This window comes from Asparagus officinalis, chromosome 5 (genome assembly GCF_001876935.1).
Source record: "Asparagus officinalis chromosome 5, Aspof.V1, whole genome shotgun sequence".
In the NCBI taxonomy this organism is placed as follows: domain Eukaryota; kingdom Viridiplantae; phylum Streptophyta; class Magnoliopsida; order Asparagales; family Asparagaceae; genus Asparagus; species Asparagus officinalis.
In genome coordinates, this window is record NC_033798.1 from 4,383,069 (window position 1) to 4,397,944 (window position 14,876).

Consider the following 14,876-nt stretch of genomic DNA (forward strand, 5'->3'; position numbering starts at 1 on the left):
AAGCACGGACGATACATACAACATCTTCGCAGATGAGAACATGCTACTGGAAACTTCTCGGCACGTCTGCAATCAGCAACCTTCTTGATGTTGGGGCTGGGGGTGCCAACCCGGGTATATCTCTAATGTTCTTGTTATTTGGGTGTACAATCTAAAGTTATAGAAATGTGGTAAGAGCAGAATTCGTAAATGGATGAGTTAACGCTACTATAAAACCCAAATACAAGGATTCAACTTGCGTGTTAAAAATCCAAATTGATAAATATGATTTGCTGAACAAAATAATATTAGAAATAAAAAAGAATCAAATGGTTTCGAAATGATTCACCATGCATCAAGTTATGAAAAGTTAAATTGATTTTAAATTCTGAGGCGATCAATATTCAGGATGTTTGATGTATGGGTAAATCACATGGAAACCAATTTTCTTTCTTTCCTAGTCTATGTTTAGCAGATCATATCTATTAGTGCAAAATTTTAAGATGATTTCTTAAATTTGGATTAATAGTATGGATATGTTAAATACTACTGATAGTAACTCTAGTTCAACTTTGAATAGATGGACAAGCGCATGTGTGTGCACGTATGCGTGTGTGCACAAGGAAGCAAGAGCAGACCTTCACGACAATGATTGCAATAACACCACAAACTATTATGAACAAGAAGAACATGATGAATTTATCACATGCCACCTGAAAACAAGCAATTTGGCTTATCACGGCAAAGTTTATTTGGACAAGAGAACTAAGATGAATTACTGCAGGAGAAAAGCTGAGGGTTCACCAACCTGCCTTCCTATCTCCCTTACAAGCTGGGTGGCCTTTTTGATAGAAAAATGAACTGTATCCAGATCATTAACAATGCGGCCCATTTGGTCAGTCTGCATTTGTTTAAAGATTAGAAGGTTTAGAAATAAAATAAGCAAAGACAGAGACTTCCTTGACACTCCATCATCAACAAGGCTTCAGTGACATTGAACTAAGTTAACCAAGCAAAGGGCTAAAATTTATCTAGTTCAACTTATACTCCAATCAGTGCATTTCATATGATTGTCAGAGGCTACTAAAACCTAGAAGCATGGCTGAACCCTCAAATTCTCAGCAGTTTCTTATAAGTTAATAGCACCTTTGAAACAATAAAGAACAAACTTCTAAAAACTACAAGCCAAAGCCTAATTCAACCCAACCAAGTACATTCAGGGTTCCATTTGTTAAAGAAAGGCCCTTAGCCAGGGCAGGATGAACTAATGAAGTAAACTTTTGACCACAAGTTCATAATACAAGGACTGAAGTTTTCCAGCAAAGTAACATGGGTTAAGGAGAGTTCTACATCTCCAGATAGTAAATCAGATATGATAGTTTCCACTTACTTGGCCCTTCAGTGTTGCAGTAGTTTGAGTTCCTACTTCAACAGTTTGCTCAACGACCTAACAATTCGTTCATGTTAGAACAAAGGAAGGGGATTGCATAATGAAATTATACGAGGTTAGCAGTACACCATTTTTGAACGCGCGATAGCTTGGTCAGTCTCATCCATTGTCTTCATTCCAGCATTTACAAGTTCTTGATTAGACATTGCTGTAGGAGAACAGTATTTAACATGCACCCAAGGAAAAATCCAAAATCAATTTCTTAAGTTGTTAAATACCCCTTCAGCTTGTCAATAGGGATCACTTCACAAAAAGAGCTCAAAACTTTAAAAAAAACACGGAGATGATAACACTCTTTATGATCACCGAAGCATTTTTATTCTCCAACGTACAGCAATGTTCATAACAATTCCATGGACTAGTGAATGGAAATTTGAAGGAAAAAATGTATTACATTAATCAAGGGAAGTAGGAACACCAAATTATTTTAATTTTAAAGAACACAAGGCAGATTAGTGACAGCATGAAAATGCATGATATTGCATCTTAATTACACTTACTAAATGTGAAGCAGAATATTAGAAATTTGAGAAAAAGAGGATCGTCTTGAAACCCTTTCCTTTGATGAACCAAGTACAAAGTTTCTCTGGTGAACAGTGAACATAGCCATGATACACAGTTCTTTGCTCATGTTCAAGGAAAAAGATCCCTTTTCCATTCATTCATATCACCAGGTCAGATGGTCCCCTCAAAGCATTCTTGTCAATTCAAGGGCATGATTCTCTATCAGACTGAGTGCAGCCTCACAAATTTAAATTCTAAATGTGGAGTTCCTCTACGTGAGAGTATGATGTCAAGCATAATTCTGCAATTCTGCAGTAAATGATCCAGCTGAGCAATTTTTACCTGAATGGCCTCGTCCATCATCTTAAACTTTTATGTTTCACCAGATACGCATCAAATGTGATTCTATGATGCCAATCACATGCCTGCAAAACTCTATATATATTCACAAGATTATCATCCTTTATGAAAGCCCGGTAATGATGATAACCATAAAATAATTGGGATTCTCAATACCCAAAGGCACCCTCTCAAAGTTTCTACGACCAACTTATCCACCGCCTCCATACAGTACATTATATGGTAAACTTTACCTAAAATAAAGTGAACACAGATGAGAATTTGATTGACAGGATATCACCAAGACATCTACATCTATGACAAGCTCCTGCACAGGGCACAACATCAAAGATGTTTTTTTAATGATGTAACTAAATGTAATGCCCAAGTCCTAAGTACACACTAAGCAGTGCTAATTTCAAGATGTTCACCTATGCTCTTTTTCCATGTCAATAAAAAGTCATGTTTAATCTTTTTTTTAATAACATCTATACTAATCACAAGCTAAGCAGATTACTTTAGCTAATAACACTTTGGAAGTAGAGCTAATTAAAAATGGCTAAATTACCAAATTGGTAATTAAATTAGAACCTATTGGCCAATAAGGTATTTAAAAAGCCTCCGATGACATTACACTATTTTATTGCGACTCTATTTACCGATAAGACACTATTTCTTAAAATTCCAACAGGAAAATTTGTTTTCACCCCCTTACCTCCCAAAATTATTAAATCTATACCCAAATTTATCAAAAAAAACACATCCCCTCCCTCTCCTCCTCTTCCTCCTCCTCTCCCCTTCCCCTCTCCTCACCTCCTCCGCCTCCCCCTCCAACTCCATCCCTCTCCCCGCCCTCCCCTCCTCCTCCGCCACTCCCATCCCCACCATGATCCCCGCCTATACCCCGAGCAAATCCGCCATCACTCGCTCGCTCAATCCTGCCCTCCCCTCTCCTTCCCTCTGCTCCCTCCCCTCCGTCCCCTCCTCCCCTCCTCACTCTTCACATCCATCCGGCGCACTAACCAAGGGAATCAGACAGCTAGAGAAGGAGCTCAAGGCCAAGGGAATCAGGCTCCCTCATGTGATCGACACGGGCGACGTTGCCTACTGCTAATATGGGGTCAAGCTGAGGAGGCTGAACTGCTCCGGCAACGGGTTTGTAACTAATGTTGCTGTCAAAAATTTGTTGAACAATAGGTTTGTTCTTCTAAAAATAGTTAAATGAAAGAGATGGAGAAAAAGATGAAAAAAGAATAACCTTGGGTGTGAATTTAATAATTTTGAGACGTTAGGGAGTTAGAAGAAATTTTCCTGCCAGAATTTCAAGAAAAAGGTCTTATTGGTAAGCAGGGCCTTAATAAAATACGATAATGTCGTCGGAGGTTCTTTAAATACATTATTGCCAAAGAGAGTCTACTTTAAATACCAATTTTGGTAATTTAGCCAATTAACATTTGATCGCTACAATTTCTTGCATTGCTATCTGCCTCTCACACCCACCTCATTCCAGCATCTCCCTCGAGTTCGTGATGCATACATGAGATTTACCTTCAACATGGAAAAACATTTCCGAGTCAACTTCATCTGATTTTTCAAACTAATTCTTTGTTACTGATATCATCTATCTAAATATCGTCTCAATGTCTGTTATCAATAATGGCATATAGGCATGCTTGCGAGCAACTATTGACCAGTGTTTTAGAAGTTTTCCAGATTAAAGTTCGAAGAAAAACCTATATTATAATGCAATTATTTAATAGTTCAGGTAATTGCAGGGTACGAATGGTGCAACATTGTGACAATTGGCTTGAGTAGAAGGCCTTAGAAAAAAATATTCATAGTCCCACTTGGAGTTTTCGCATATCCTCCTGTTCCCATATTTCGAAGCTTCAAATAGTTATTTATTTCATAGTGGCACATCAAAGCTTTTACATGAACAGGTCCTGTAAATAAGATTGGTCGATGATCAGCAGAAGAAAACAAAGTATCCAATCATACACAACCATGCAATCAGTACATGAAGCTTGAACAGCTGGTATTGACCTATAACCCATTTCATGTTTCCGTAATGCCATTTTATCTTTGGGATTAAGAATTTAATCATTTATTTCCCTGAGACCAGATGATTGCTTGATTTCTAAGTTACGTCTATGCATCAATACATTTTATATTTATTTATCAACTCTTCTAGCTCTCAAAAAAGAGAGATGAACCAACATGTTATAATCAATCTAATAATATCGGCAGGACTTCACTTTAAATACTAGAATTAATTCACCAAAAATAATTACATGAACTACATGGGAAAACCGTCATACTGCATGTTGAAAAAGTATAAATAGGCCTTCATCATCTCAACTTGATTACACGAGCCTCCTTAACCTTTTGTCTCCTCAAAGACCAATGGAAGTTTCAAAGATGTAAATGTTCCCAGTCTTTCCAACTTCCACGATACCAACCCAAGTTTTATTTAATTCCAAGCCCTTTTCTTCAGGTGACCCTTGTTTTACACCCTTAGTAAATCCACATCTGCTTGATGTTGCATATCAAAACATTCAATTGATTACCTTCCAATTATTGCAAGTTTTAATTCCTAACAATCTTTCGATATAATCCTTGATGAGTTCTGACCTTACAACCTTAATAAAAATATACAAATAAGGAAACAGTAGCTGACATACATAAATAAGTTTTATTGTTGTTGATGTGTAAGAAGCATAAAGAGTATCACCTGACGCCATTTGTACATTGTCCTCTGGTGCAGGGTCACTACTTCCAACACCCATATCGAAGAGCTCTACTCTTTTATTACCAAGACTGCTGGTATAGCTGCAAATCAAAAGATTACTACTGTCAGCTATTTGGCATCAAGGAAGATCAAGAAAGATTCTAACGTGACTTTTTTTAAATAAGGCAAAGGCAGCTACTGCAATATAAAAGTGAAACTTCAATGTAAGCTCCAAATCAATGCATAATGATTAGTTAAAAATATTTTTAAAAATGCTAGATAAGAGAATGTGTGCGAAAGGTACCGACTTTTAATGAACCTTTTCATTTCCAATGGATCTGTAAAGAAATTAATTGATTTGCTACCTTTAATATTCCCCCCAAAGATCATGAATCATGTTATAAATGATATTAATTCTCATCAGTCTGAAAATAAATTGTCAGTTCGAAATGTATTGCCTGCTACCACATACAAAAAATCGAAAAGCTACTTTTATTCTTCTCAAAAAATTAAAAAAAAAATTGTCGCGTAAATAACTAAAATTTCCAATAAACGTTTCACAAACATGTACCAAATAAAAAAAGATCGACATTGATCTCAGAATAAGAAATACATGTGTGAAAAACTCCACAGGCCTCCATAAAACCAAGGTTTTCTTTAGTTTGGGTGCATAGCTCACTATGTTTCACAGAGTATTCAGACATAAATGTCTGGATATTTCTATAGGCAAATTTGAGGTTGTGGAATTGTATAAGGTAAGTCCCAGAATTAAATAGATGAACTCCTTTTAATAAAAAAAAGATCACAGTCTAAAATAGATGAACTCATTTTTTAATTGAAAAAAGATCACAGTCTAACAGAGGAACTGTGCTCTTTCAATGACAAAACTTACGTTTTCCTCAAGGCTACATATGAGTTCAGCTCTTTGATCTGCAGCAACAAAAGTGAAAAATGTAAAATAGGAACAGTGATACTACAAATAGATGCAAATAGACAGACAGAAAGAACAAACCATTGACTGCTTCTTCTCATTGAGCTGCTTATTGATCTCTTGAGGATTTCGACTCTCCTCGTCTTTAACTTGCCGATCAAACTCTTTGATCAACCTGTGTAAAAGAGACAGCAGGTAAGTGTTCCATCTACATGACATGGCCAATGGGTTTCTACTGTAAGAATCAGGAACTTTATAAGTAATAGATAATAAGTAAAGAAATTTAAGGGGCAAAAATAGTCAGGTACTAGTATCATCCTAGGATAACAAGAAAAATCTGCAACCAATGTTGGTTGGAGACGATGTAGCTATAGCAGTCCTATTACATACAATTAGAACGAAAAAAAATATAAATGTGACTCACCTCTTACACTCCCTCATTTTGCCAGTGAGTTCCTCGAGCTGCTTAGTCTGTCTATTAGGATCTTTGATCTTATCCAATTTCTGAAATCCATTTCTGACAAAAATAACAAAATACATATTAACATTATGTGATGTCAGAATAGGATGACACTGCACAACATATGTAACACCATGCTTATGGATAATAAGCAAATTAATTGTGGCCAACAAGCAAAATTATTTTTTTATAAAAACATCCAACACCGGGTGAGAAAGACAGAATAATCAGCGATATGTCGTGCTAATAAGTGATTTACTCATTTTCTAATCATGTAATATTTTTAGGGAAAGGAAAACAAGCATGAATAGAAGCATAAATTTGACCACAGCCATTGCAGTATGGCACAGATAAGAGTAAATTCCAAGATAAGCAGACATGCAAAACATGAAAACTAATAATGCATAAGAAAAGCTATTTATTTGAAAAGATGCTTAACGCAATTGAAGTTAAATTTCATACATCCCTATTAACTCCTGTAGTCCATATCTCAATAACCTGTCCTTAAGCCACTTATTCATATCACTCAAAAGCTCACCATCAAATTTTTTTCATGTATAAAAGTTGACTTCTACACGAAAAATAAATTTAACCTGCTGACCAGCTAGGCAGGAAATATTTGTCACTGTACACCTGTCATTTTACCAGTCATGGAAATGACTCCAATAACATTCAAAATTTCTCAAGAAGTAGTTGATACACAAGCAAATAAAAGATTAAATAAAACATGAGCTCGCACATGAATCATTAACAATAGAAACATGTCATAGTGGACAGGAGGCCAATCAATTACAGGCCAATCAATTAAATGTTTCAAGTACGTACTTAGTCGTTTAACTATGTTTATCAGTAATTCCTCTAAAACAGTACATGACTCTTCCCTATGGCTACCATATATAACAATGACAATATTAAGAATGATATTGTGGGGATTGGGAAGCCCAGAAGTGTTTCTAGGGCATTTGCTTAGGATATCCATGAAGTTAGAGGAAAAATTTGACATCTGCTTGCTTTATTTGTTGGAATTCAGGAAACTAAAAGATAGAATGTCCGGTAACTGGATGTGTCCGAATTAGAACTATATAGTATGTCTGAACACTGGATTTAAGTTAATCAACCAAAAAAATTTGCACGAAAGGTTTTTGTTTCTGCTTTACACTTCTAGCAATCAACAATACTAATCTTGTCAACATCTAAAGTTGGTCCTTTTATCTATGACTTCCAACAGACTCTGCACATGGCTGAACCAATAACATTCAGATGGATGAATAGAATCAAATACAAGGTCGTCAGTGCACAGTTGTGTGAGCAGCCTAATGAATGTGAAGGAGAATCATTTGAGCTAAGGTCTGCATGTACGGTCAAGACTGATCCAAAAATGAACTTGATTTCAAGGTAGCAAAAAAAAAGTGATGTTAATATATACAATCTAGTTACTAATATAAATACAATTAAAGTCGGAAGGAGCAGAATTATTGATTCATCCATACCTAAAAATTAAGATGAATTTGTTTGTTTTGTGTTAAAGTAAGAGAGAGAATCTTGGGTAAATTTCCCTTGAGTTGAATATTGAGTGTGCACATATATTTATACAAGTAGAGGAGTGTGAGGTTTGTTCTCCCAAGCAATGTGGGACTAAAACCCACTACAATACACTATTATCAACAACCCCCTTCAAACTCATGTTGGATCAAACAAAGTGAGTTTGCGTACAAGAAACTGAAACCGATGAACAGGTAAGGCATTTATGAAGAAATCTACAAGCTTGTCAGCAGTATGAAACATGAGGAAGTAGAATTGTCTTGTCCTTGATAACTTGGTGACGGACAAAATGAGTGTCGATCTCAATATGTTTGGTCCTTTCATAAAATACTGGATTATTAGCAATCTGGATGGCACTCTTATTATCACAGTAGAGAGGAGTAGGAGTCGTAACAGAAATACCGAAATCACTGAGAAGGCGACGAAGATGAATAATCTCTTTAGCTGTTGTGGACATTGCACGATACTCTGCCTCAGTACTGGAAAGAGCAATAACATCTTGTTTCTTACTTCGCCAGGAAATAAGGGAATCACCAAGAAATATACAATAACCTGTGGTAGACTTTCTGGTAGTTGGATCACCAGCCCAATCAGCATCAGAATATGCACAAAGCTCTAACTTAGATGTAGCAGGAAACAAAAGTGAGCGAGTGCTAGTACCCCGGAGGTACCGAAGAATCCGTAATAAGACAGCATAGTGTACAGAACGTGGGGCACTAACAAATTGACTGACAATACCAACAGCATGAGAGATATCTGGTCGAGAGATGCACAAATAGACCAACTGACCAACAAGATGTCGATATCGGGTAGGATCAGATAGAGGCTCACCGTCAGTAGAGCAAAGTTTGACATTCTGCTGGAGTGGAGTATCGACAGTTGTATTATCAGTTAACTCAGCTTGATTTAGAATATCTGAGAGATACTTCTGTTGAGACAGTAATACACCCCGCGGGCCTTGAGAAATTTCTAGTGTTTTCTTGTTGATTTGTGCTTCCGGTCAAAAAAAGTCCCTTTTGAGATAAAATTAGGTTTATGCTTATTTTTTCCTTAACAGTCTTGTTTTAGGTTGCAATTATTGTTGGTTAGTTGATAATTATTGTTGGTTAATTAAACAATACAATTGTCTTGTTGGAATTATACTTTTGTTATTTGATATTAAACTTAGGGGTTTAGATTGTTCTGGTGATTGTGGAGTTTGTACTATATTTAATTAAATTAGCTTGTCTTGGTGATTTTGTGCTCCTGTCTTGCTGGGGAGCTATTGATGAAGATCCATATGCATAAGACAAAGATGAAGAGCCAACTCTCAAATATGATGGAGTAAATTAGCTTGTCTCGGTCATTTACATAATTTTTCATTTTCATGGTATTTATTTTTCATGGTATTTTTTATATAATTTTTCTTGTTATTTAGAATATTTACATATATTTATATTGACCGCTATTTGACTGTGCGCTATTTGCCGCTATTTCGCCGCAATAGCGCGCAATAGCCTTAGCGGTACCTCGCCGCGACGCGCCGCGATCCGCGATCAACAACCTTGGCCGAAATCACAGAGAAGGCGACGAAGATGAATAATCTCTTTAGCTGTTGTGGACATTGCACGATACTCTGCCTCAGTACTGGAAAGAACAATAACATCTTGTTTCTTACTTCGTCAGGAAATAAGGGAATCACCAAGAAATATACAATAACATGTGATAGACTTTCTGGTAGTTGGATCACCAACCCAATCAGTATCAGAATATGCACAAAGCTCTAATTTAGATGTAGCAGGAAACAAAAAAAAGCGAGTGCTAGTACCCCGGAGGTACCAAAGAATCCGTAATAAGATAACATAGTGTACAGAACGTGGGGCACTAACAAATTGACTGACAATACCAACAACATGAGAGATATCTGGTCGAGAGATGCACAAATAGACCAACTGACCAACAAGATGTCGATATCGGGTAGGATCAGATAGAGGCTCACCGTCAGTAGAGCAAATTTTGACATTCTGCTGGAGTGGAGTATCGACAGTTGTATTGTCAGTTAGCTCAGCTTGATTTAGAATATCTGAGAGATACTTCTGTTGAGACAGTAATACACCTCGCGGGCCTTAAGAAATTTCTAGACCAAGAAAATACCGAAGAGATCCAAGATCTTTCATGTGAAACTGTTGTTGCAACTGAGATTTTGCGTATTGTATACCTGTCATATCATCACCTGTAATGATCATATCATCTACATAGATGAGTAATAAAACTCTACCATGCGATGTAGTGCGAACAAATAGAGAAGCATCTTGATGACTTTCTATAAACCCTGCTTTGAGCACGACATCGCGAAAACACTCAAACCAAACGCGAGGTGCCTGCTTGAGACCATAAACCGCACGACGAAGGAGACATACATGTCCCGGAGGAATATTTGACCCTGGAGGTGGTTGCATATATACGATCTCTGATAAAGAGCCATGAAGAAAAGCATTTTTGACATCCATCTGGTATAAGGGCTAACGATGAGCAGCAACGACCGCAATGAGAGTACGAACAGTGGGCATCTGAGCAACAGGAGCAAAGGTCTCCTCATAATCAATACATTGTTGCTGAGTAAAACCTCGAGCTACCAAACGAGCTTTTCGATGTTCAATGGTACCATCAGGAAGAAATTTGACCTTATAAACCCATTTACTGCCAACAAGAGAGATCCCAGGAGGACAGGGAACAACATCTCAGGTATGAGTTTGCTGAAAGGCTTGAAATTCCTCAGCCATAGTCTGTCGCCACTCTGGTATTTAAACTGCCTCTTGGAAGGACTTTGGCTCAACAATAGTACTTTGGCTCAACAATAGTATGAATGGCAGCAAGAAAGTTATGAAAGATGGGTGAATAAGAAGTAACAGAAGCATACCGAACAGGCATGACATGTGGGCGTTTGCCTCGACGAAGAGCAAGAGGAACCTCAGGCGGGAGAGATGCTGTCGCAGGTGTGTGGAGATCAACAGTATTTTCTGGAGTGAGAGTTGTGTCCACGGGATATGGATTAGATGGTGTAAGAGAAGACTCGGACGAGGAAGAGTCAACAGAGGGAGAGGAAGAGATGTCAGGGAGATCTAGAAAAGAAAATTGAGGTGAAGAAGTGGGTGATGCAGTTGACGGGGAAGCATGATCAGTAGAGTGGAGGAAATTAAAGTCATCAGAAGCAGAATAATATGGAGAATCCTCTTCGAACTGAACATGACGAGATATATGAACTCGACGAGTTGCGGGATCATAACAACGATAACCTCGATGTTCTGAACTAATTCCTAAATAAACACAAGAAACAGCTCTGGGAGACAATTTATCACGTTCATGAGATGGCAGAAGAACAAAACATCGACAACCAAAAACGCGAACTAGGTCATAACGGGGAGGATGAGTATAAACACGACTATAAGGAGTAGCACCGAAAAGAGAGCTAGATGGAGTGATATTAATGGCATAAGTCGCGGTGAGAATAGCCTCAGCCCAGAAACGACGAGGAACAGAGTAAGAAATGAGCATTGATCGAGCAGTATCGAGGATATAACGATGTTTGCGTTCAGCAACACCATTTTGCTCATGAGTGTAGGAACATGACTGTTGAAAGATAGTCCCACGAAAGGACATGATAGAGCACATGGTAGAGGATAGGTACTTTTTGGCACAATCAGAATAAAAAACTTTAATACGAGATTGTCATTGAGTGAAAATCATAGCAGTGAAGGCTTGATAAGCAGTAAGTACGTCAGAGCAATTCTTAAGTAGGTAAACCCATGTAAAACGATAGAAATCGTCGATAAAGCTAACATAATATAAGTAGCCAGATGAAGAAGGCAAATGAGCTGGCCCCCAAATATCAGAATGTACTAAATCAAATAAGGAAGTGGATACGGACGTACTCATTTTAAATGATAAAGCAGTGAATTTAGCCAATTTGTAACCAGTGCATGACTCAATACTAGAACTAGATGATACAGGACCAAGTACTCCAGACTGAATAAGACTCTCCAGCCTTTTATTAGACACATGACCAATTCGTCTATGCCATAAATTGGCAGGAAGCGAGGTAGAGGGTTTTGAAGAACAAAGAGAAGCAACAAGAGAACGTGGACGTATGGACTCTAGAAGGTGAAGATATTCCAGAAAATACAGTTTGTACCTCCTACGACCCGCCCCAACCGTCTTGTCCATCTGTGGATCCTGCACAATACAAGTATCAGAAGAAAATAAGACAAACAGACCTGCCATGCATAAAGAGCTAATAGAAATTAAATTCAAGCACAACTGAGGAGCCACATAGACGGGACCAAGTGTTAGATGATCAGATGGATTATTTTGTGGGGGTAATAAAGCCATACTGAGTAATGGACAATGGTTGTCCAGCAGCTGTGTAGATAGGAGGAAGAGAGGATGAAGTAAAGACAGAGGATAAAAGTGAGGCATTACAAGTCATATGAAAGGAACAACCAGAGTCAAAAATCCAGAGATCATTCATACCAGAGACCGAAGGATTAGCTGAAGAACCAGCAAAATGCATAACAGAGAGTTGTGCAGCGGATGTAGAGGTGATATGTTGAAAAGCATCAAGTTGACGACGAAGACTTTCGATAGCTTGAATTGTAGTCTGAAGTAGTAGAAGGTATAGCATTGGCCAACAATCCTGGTGTACGAGAGGGTTGAGACTGAGGGGGTCGCCGACCACGACCAGTACATGAGGAATGTAACTCAGGATGAAGCTTGAAGCATGTCTCAATGCGGTGTCCTTCCTTCTTGTAATATTTGTAAGAGAACTTAGATCGAGCTGTGGAGAGGGAGCATGTGGAGAAGTATGATTCATAACAGGAGCAGTGACATGTACAGACAAAACAGTCTCGAGTGAAGAGGTAGGAGTGTTTGTTGACAAATTGAGTCGTGCTATCTATTGCCGAGTCTCATAAGCAGTGAGAGCTCCCATAACTGAGGCCAAAGTCGAAAATTGAGACCGATGAAGTAGTTGATCAGCCATAGTTGAATATTCAGGAAGTGACTGAAATAGTTGATGCATCTCATGCCTTTCGTACCAGGCTAGTCAGTCTTCATATGTGGAATTACGTCCAGGAAGTATAGAGCGTAACTCTGTCTAAAAAACTTGTATTTGTCCAAAATGGGACTGCAGAGATGAACTATCTTTGCATTGTAGAGCAATGCGTTACAGAAGATATGCCTCCCGTGCACCCGAGCACTCAGTGAAACGCTCAGTGAGACGAGTCCACATGGCCCGAGCAGAGGAAAGTGAGCCAATCTCGACAGTGAGACCAGAGCCAACACAGCGAGTGAGATAATCCATGACACGAAATTCCTGTAATTGCCACTCTGAACTCTTCTTGACATAGAGAGCACGAGCAGTCTGAAGATCAACATCACCACTGTCAGAGACAATAGTACTAGATGAAGCAATAGTGCTGATGGACGGTGGAACTGGTCTCGTACTGGTGAGATGATCAAGCAAACCAGCGTCACGCAAGGCATTGGTGACAATGGTGGACCACCCTGCCCAATCACTTTGATCATTGAGGGGCAAAGATGGTTTGAGAATCTTCTCTGAAGGAGCCATAACAGCAATGTTGAGACATTAAGACGTCGAGATGCCGTTACTGACTGCGAAACGACAATGCCTTTCGTTTGAGGCCGAGAGACGGCTTGAAACGACGATACCGTTAATTTGAGACCGAGAGACAATCTTGAAACGGTAATGCCGTTAAAATAGAACCCGAAGGTTAGAATGAAACCCGAAGGTTTAAAATAGAACCCGAAGGTTAAACGAGAACGCGAAACGCGTTAAGAGGCCGCAAAGCGGCAATGCCAAAATATCTGGCAGATGAACGCCAAAAAAAAAATATTAAACGGCTGCAAAGCAATAAAGTCAAGATTTGGTAAAAAAACACAGAAGCGTTAAAATTTTTATTGCAAGGGAAATAGCCCTAGCTCTGATACCATGTTAAAGTAAGAGAGAGAGAATCTTGGGTAAATTTCCCTTGAGTTAAATATTGAGTGTGCACATATATTTATACAAGTAGAGGAGTGTGATGTTTGTTCTCCCAAGCAATGTGTGACTAAAACCCACTACAATACACTATTATCAACATTTTGAAAAAAAATGATTCATTTAACCACTGACTTCATCAAACTCACTGAAGGTTTCAATAATAATTCTTCGAAACATTCATCAAAAAGATACAAATTTTCATCTTTACGCATCATATGTGTAATACAAATCGCTCTAAACCCTTAAAATTTGAAATTTTGGAAATAAAAAAAATCAAACAAAAGAGGCGCAGAAATCTCACGAAAGCGCTCGGAATATGTCGGCGATCTCGCCGGCGATCTGTTCCAGTTCAGCGCTCATCGGAAAGTCGCTCGCCATTTCACCTCGAGTTTCAAACCATCAGGAAACTAGTAACCGAGAATACGAGAGATTTTGGAGGATTTTGAATTTGGGGGATTCTAGGGTTTGGGATACAAAACCGTGGGGATTATTGGTGGAGAGGGAAAAAGAGAGCCGAGGGCGGAATGGCTACCTCCGATCTAATTTTTAAACTTTATTTGATTCTTAAACCACTTTGATTTCTGCGGGAGTTCTCACTTTGCTGGAGCTGTTTAACTTGAAGCGTTGTTAAGGGACAAGATAACCAGGAAGCCAGCGGGTCGGATTCTACACTGGCTCCGGTTCTCAAAACATCCGGTTGCGTTTTTAAGGGTAAATGGAACTTAAATAACCCTATTGAAGAGACATTTTTATATCCTTAGCACCATAATATCTTCTATTAGTTATCGGGACATATTTCTAGAAATATTTTCATGATATTTTTCAGGAATATTTGCATGATGACTACTAAAAGATACTAACATGTTAATTTTTTACAATTTCAAATATCAATGTGTTCCTTTTTAC

At 38.2% G+C, this 14,876-nt stretch overlaps 1 protein-coding gene across 2 annotated transcripts; it reads right to left on the reverse strand.

Moving 5' to 3' along the window:
• Positions 7 to 14,518, reverse strand: LOC109843068 (novel plant SNARE 13-like). 2 transcript variants are annotated; one of them, XM_020412000.1, is made up of 10 exons: positions 14,272 to 14,516; positions 6,356 to 6,448; positions 6,013 to 6,106; positions 5,893 to 5,930; positions 5,004 to 5,101; positions 1,498 to 1,577; positions 1,370 to 1,426; positions 788 to 880; positions 618 to 692; positions 7 to 151 (listed from the first exon to the last, which is right to left on the reverse strand). In XM_020412000.1, exons 1-10 carry the CDS (start codon positions 14,346 to 14,348, stop codon positions 44 to 46), a joined length of 813 nt encoding a protein of 270 aa, XP_020267589.1. In that variant the 5' UTR covers positions 14,349 to 14,516; the 3' UTR covers positions 7 to 43. The 2 variants fall into 2 exon arrangements, with proteins under 2 accessions (XP_020267589.1, XP_020267590.1); XM_020412001.1 differs by lacking the exon at positions 618 to 692 and having other exon boundaries at positions 14,272 to 14,518.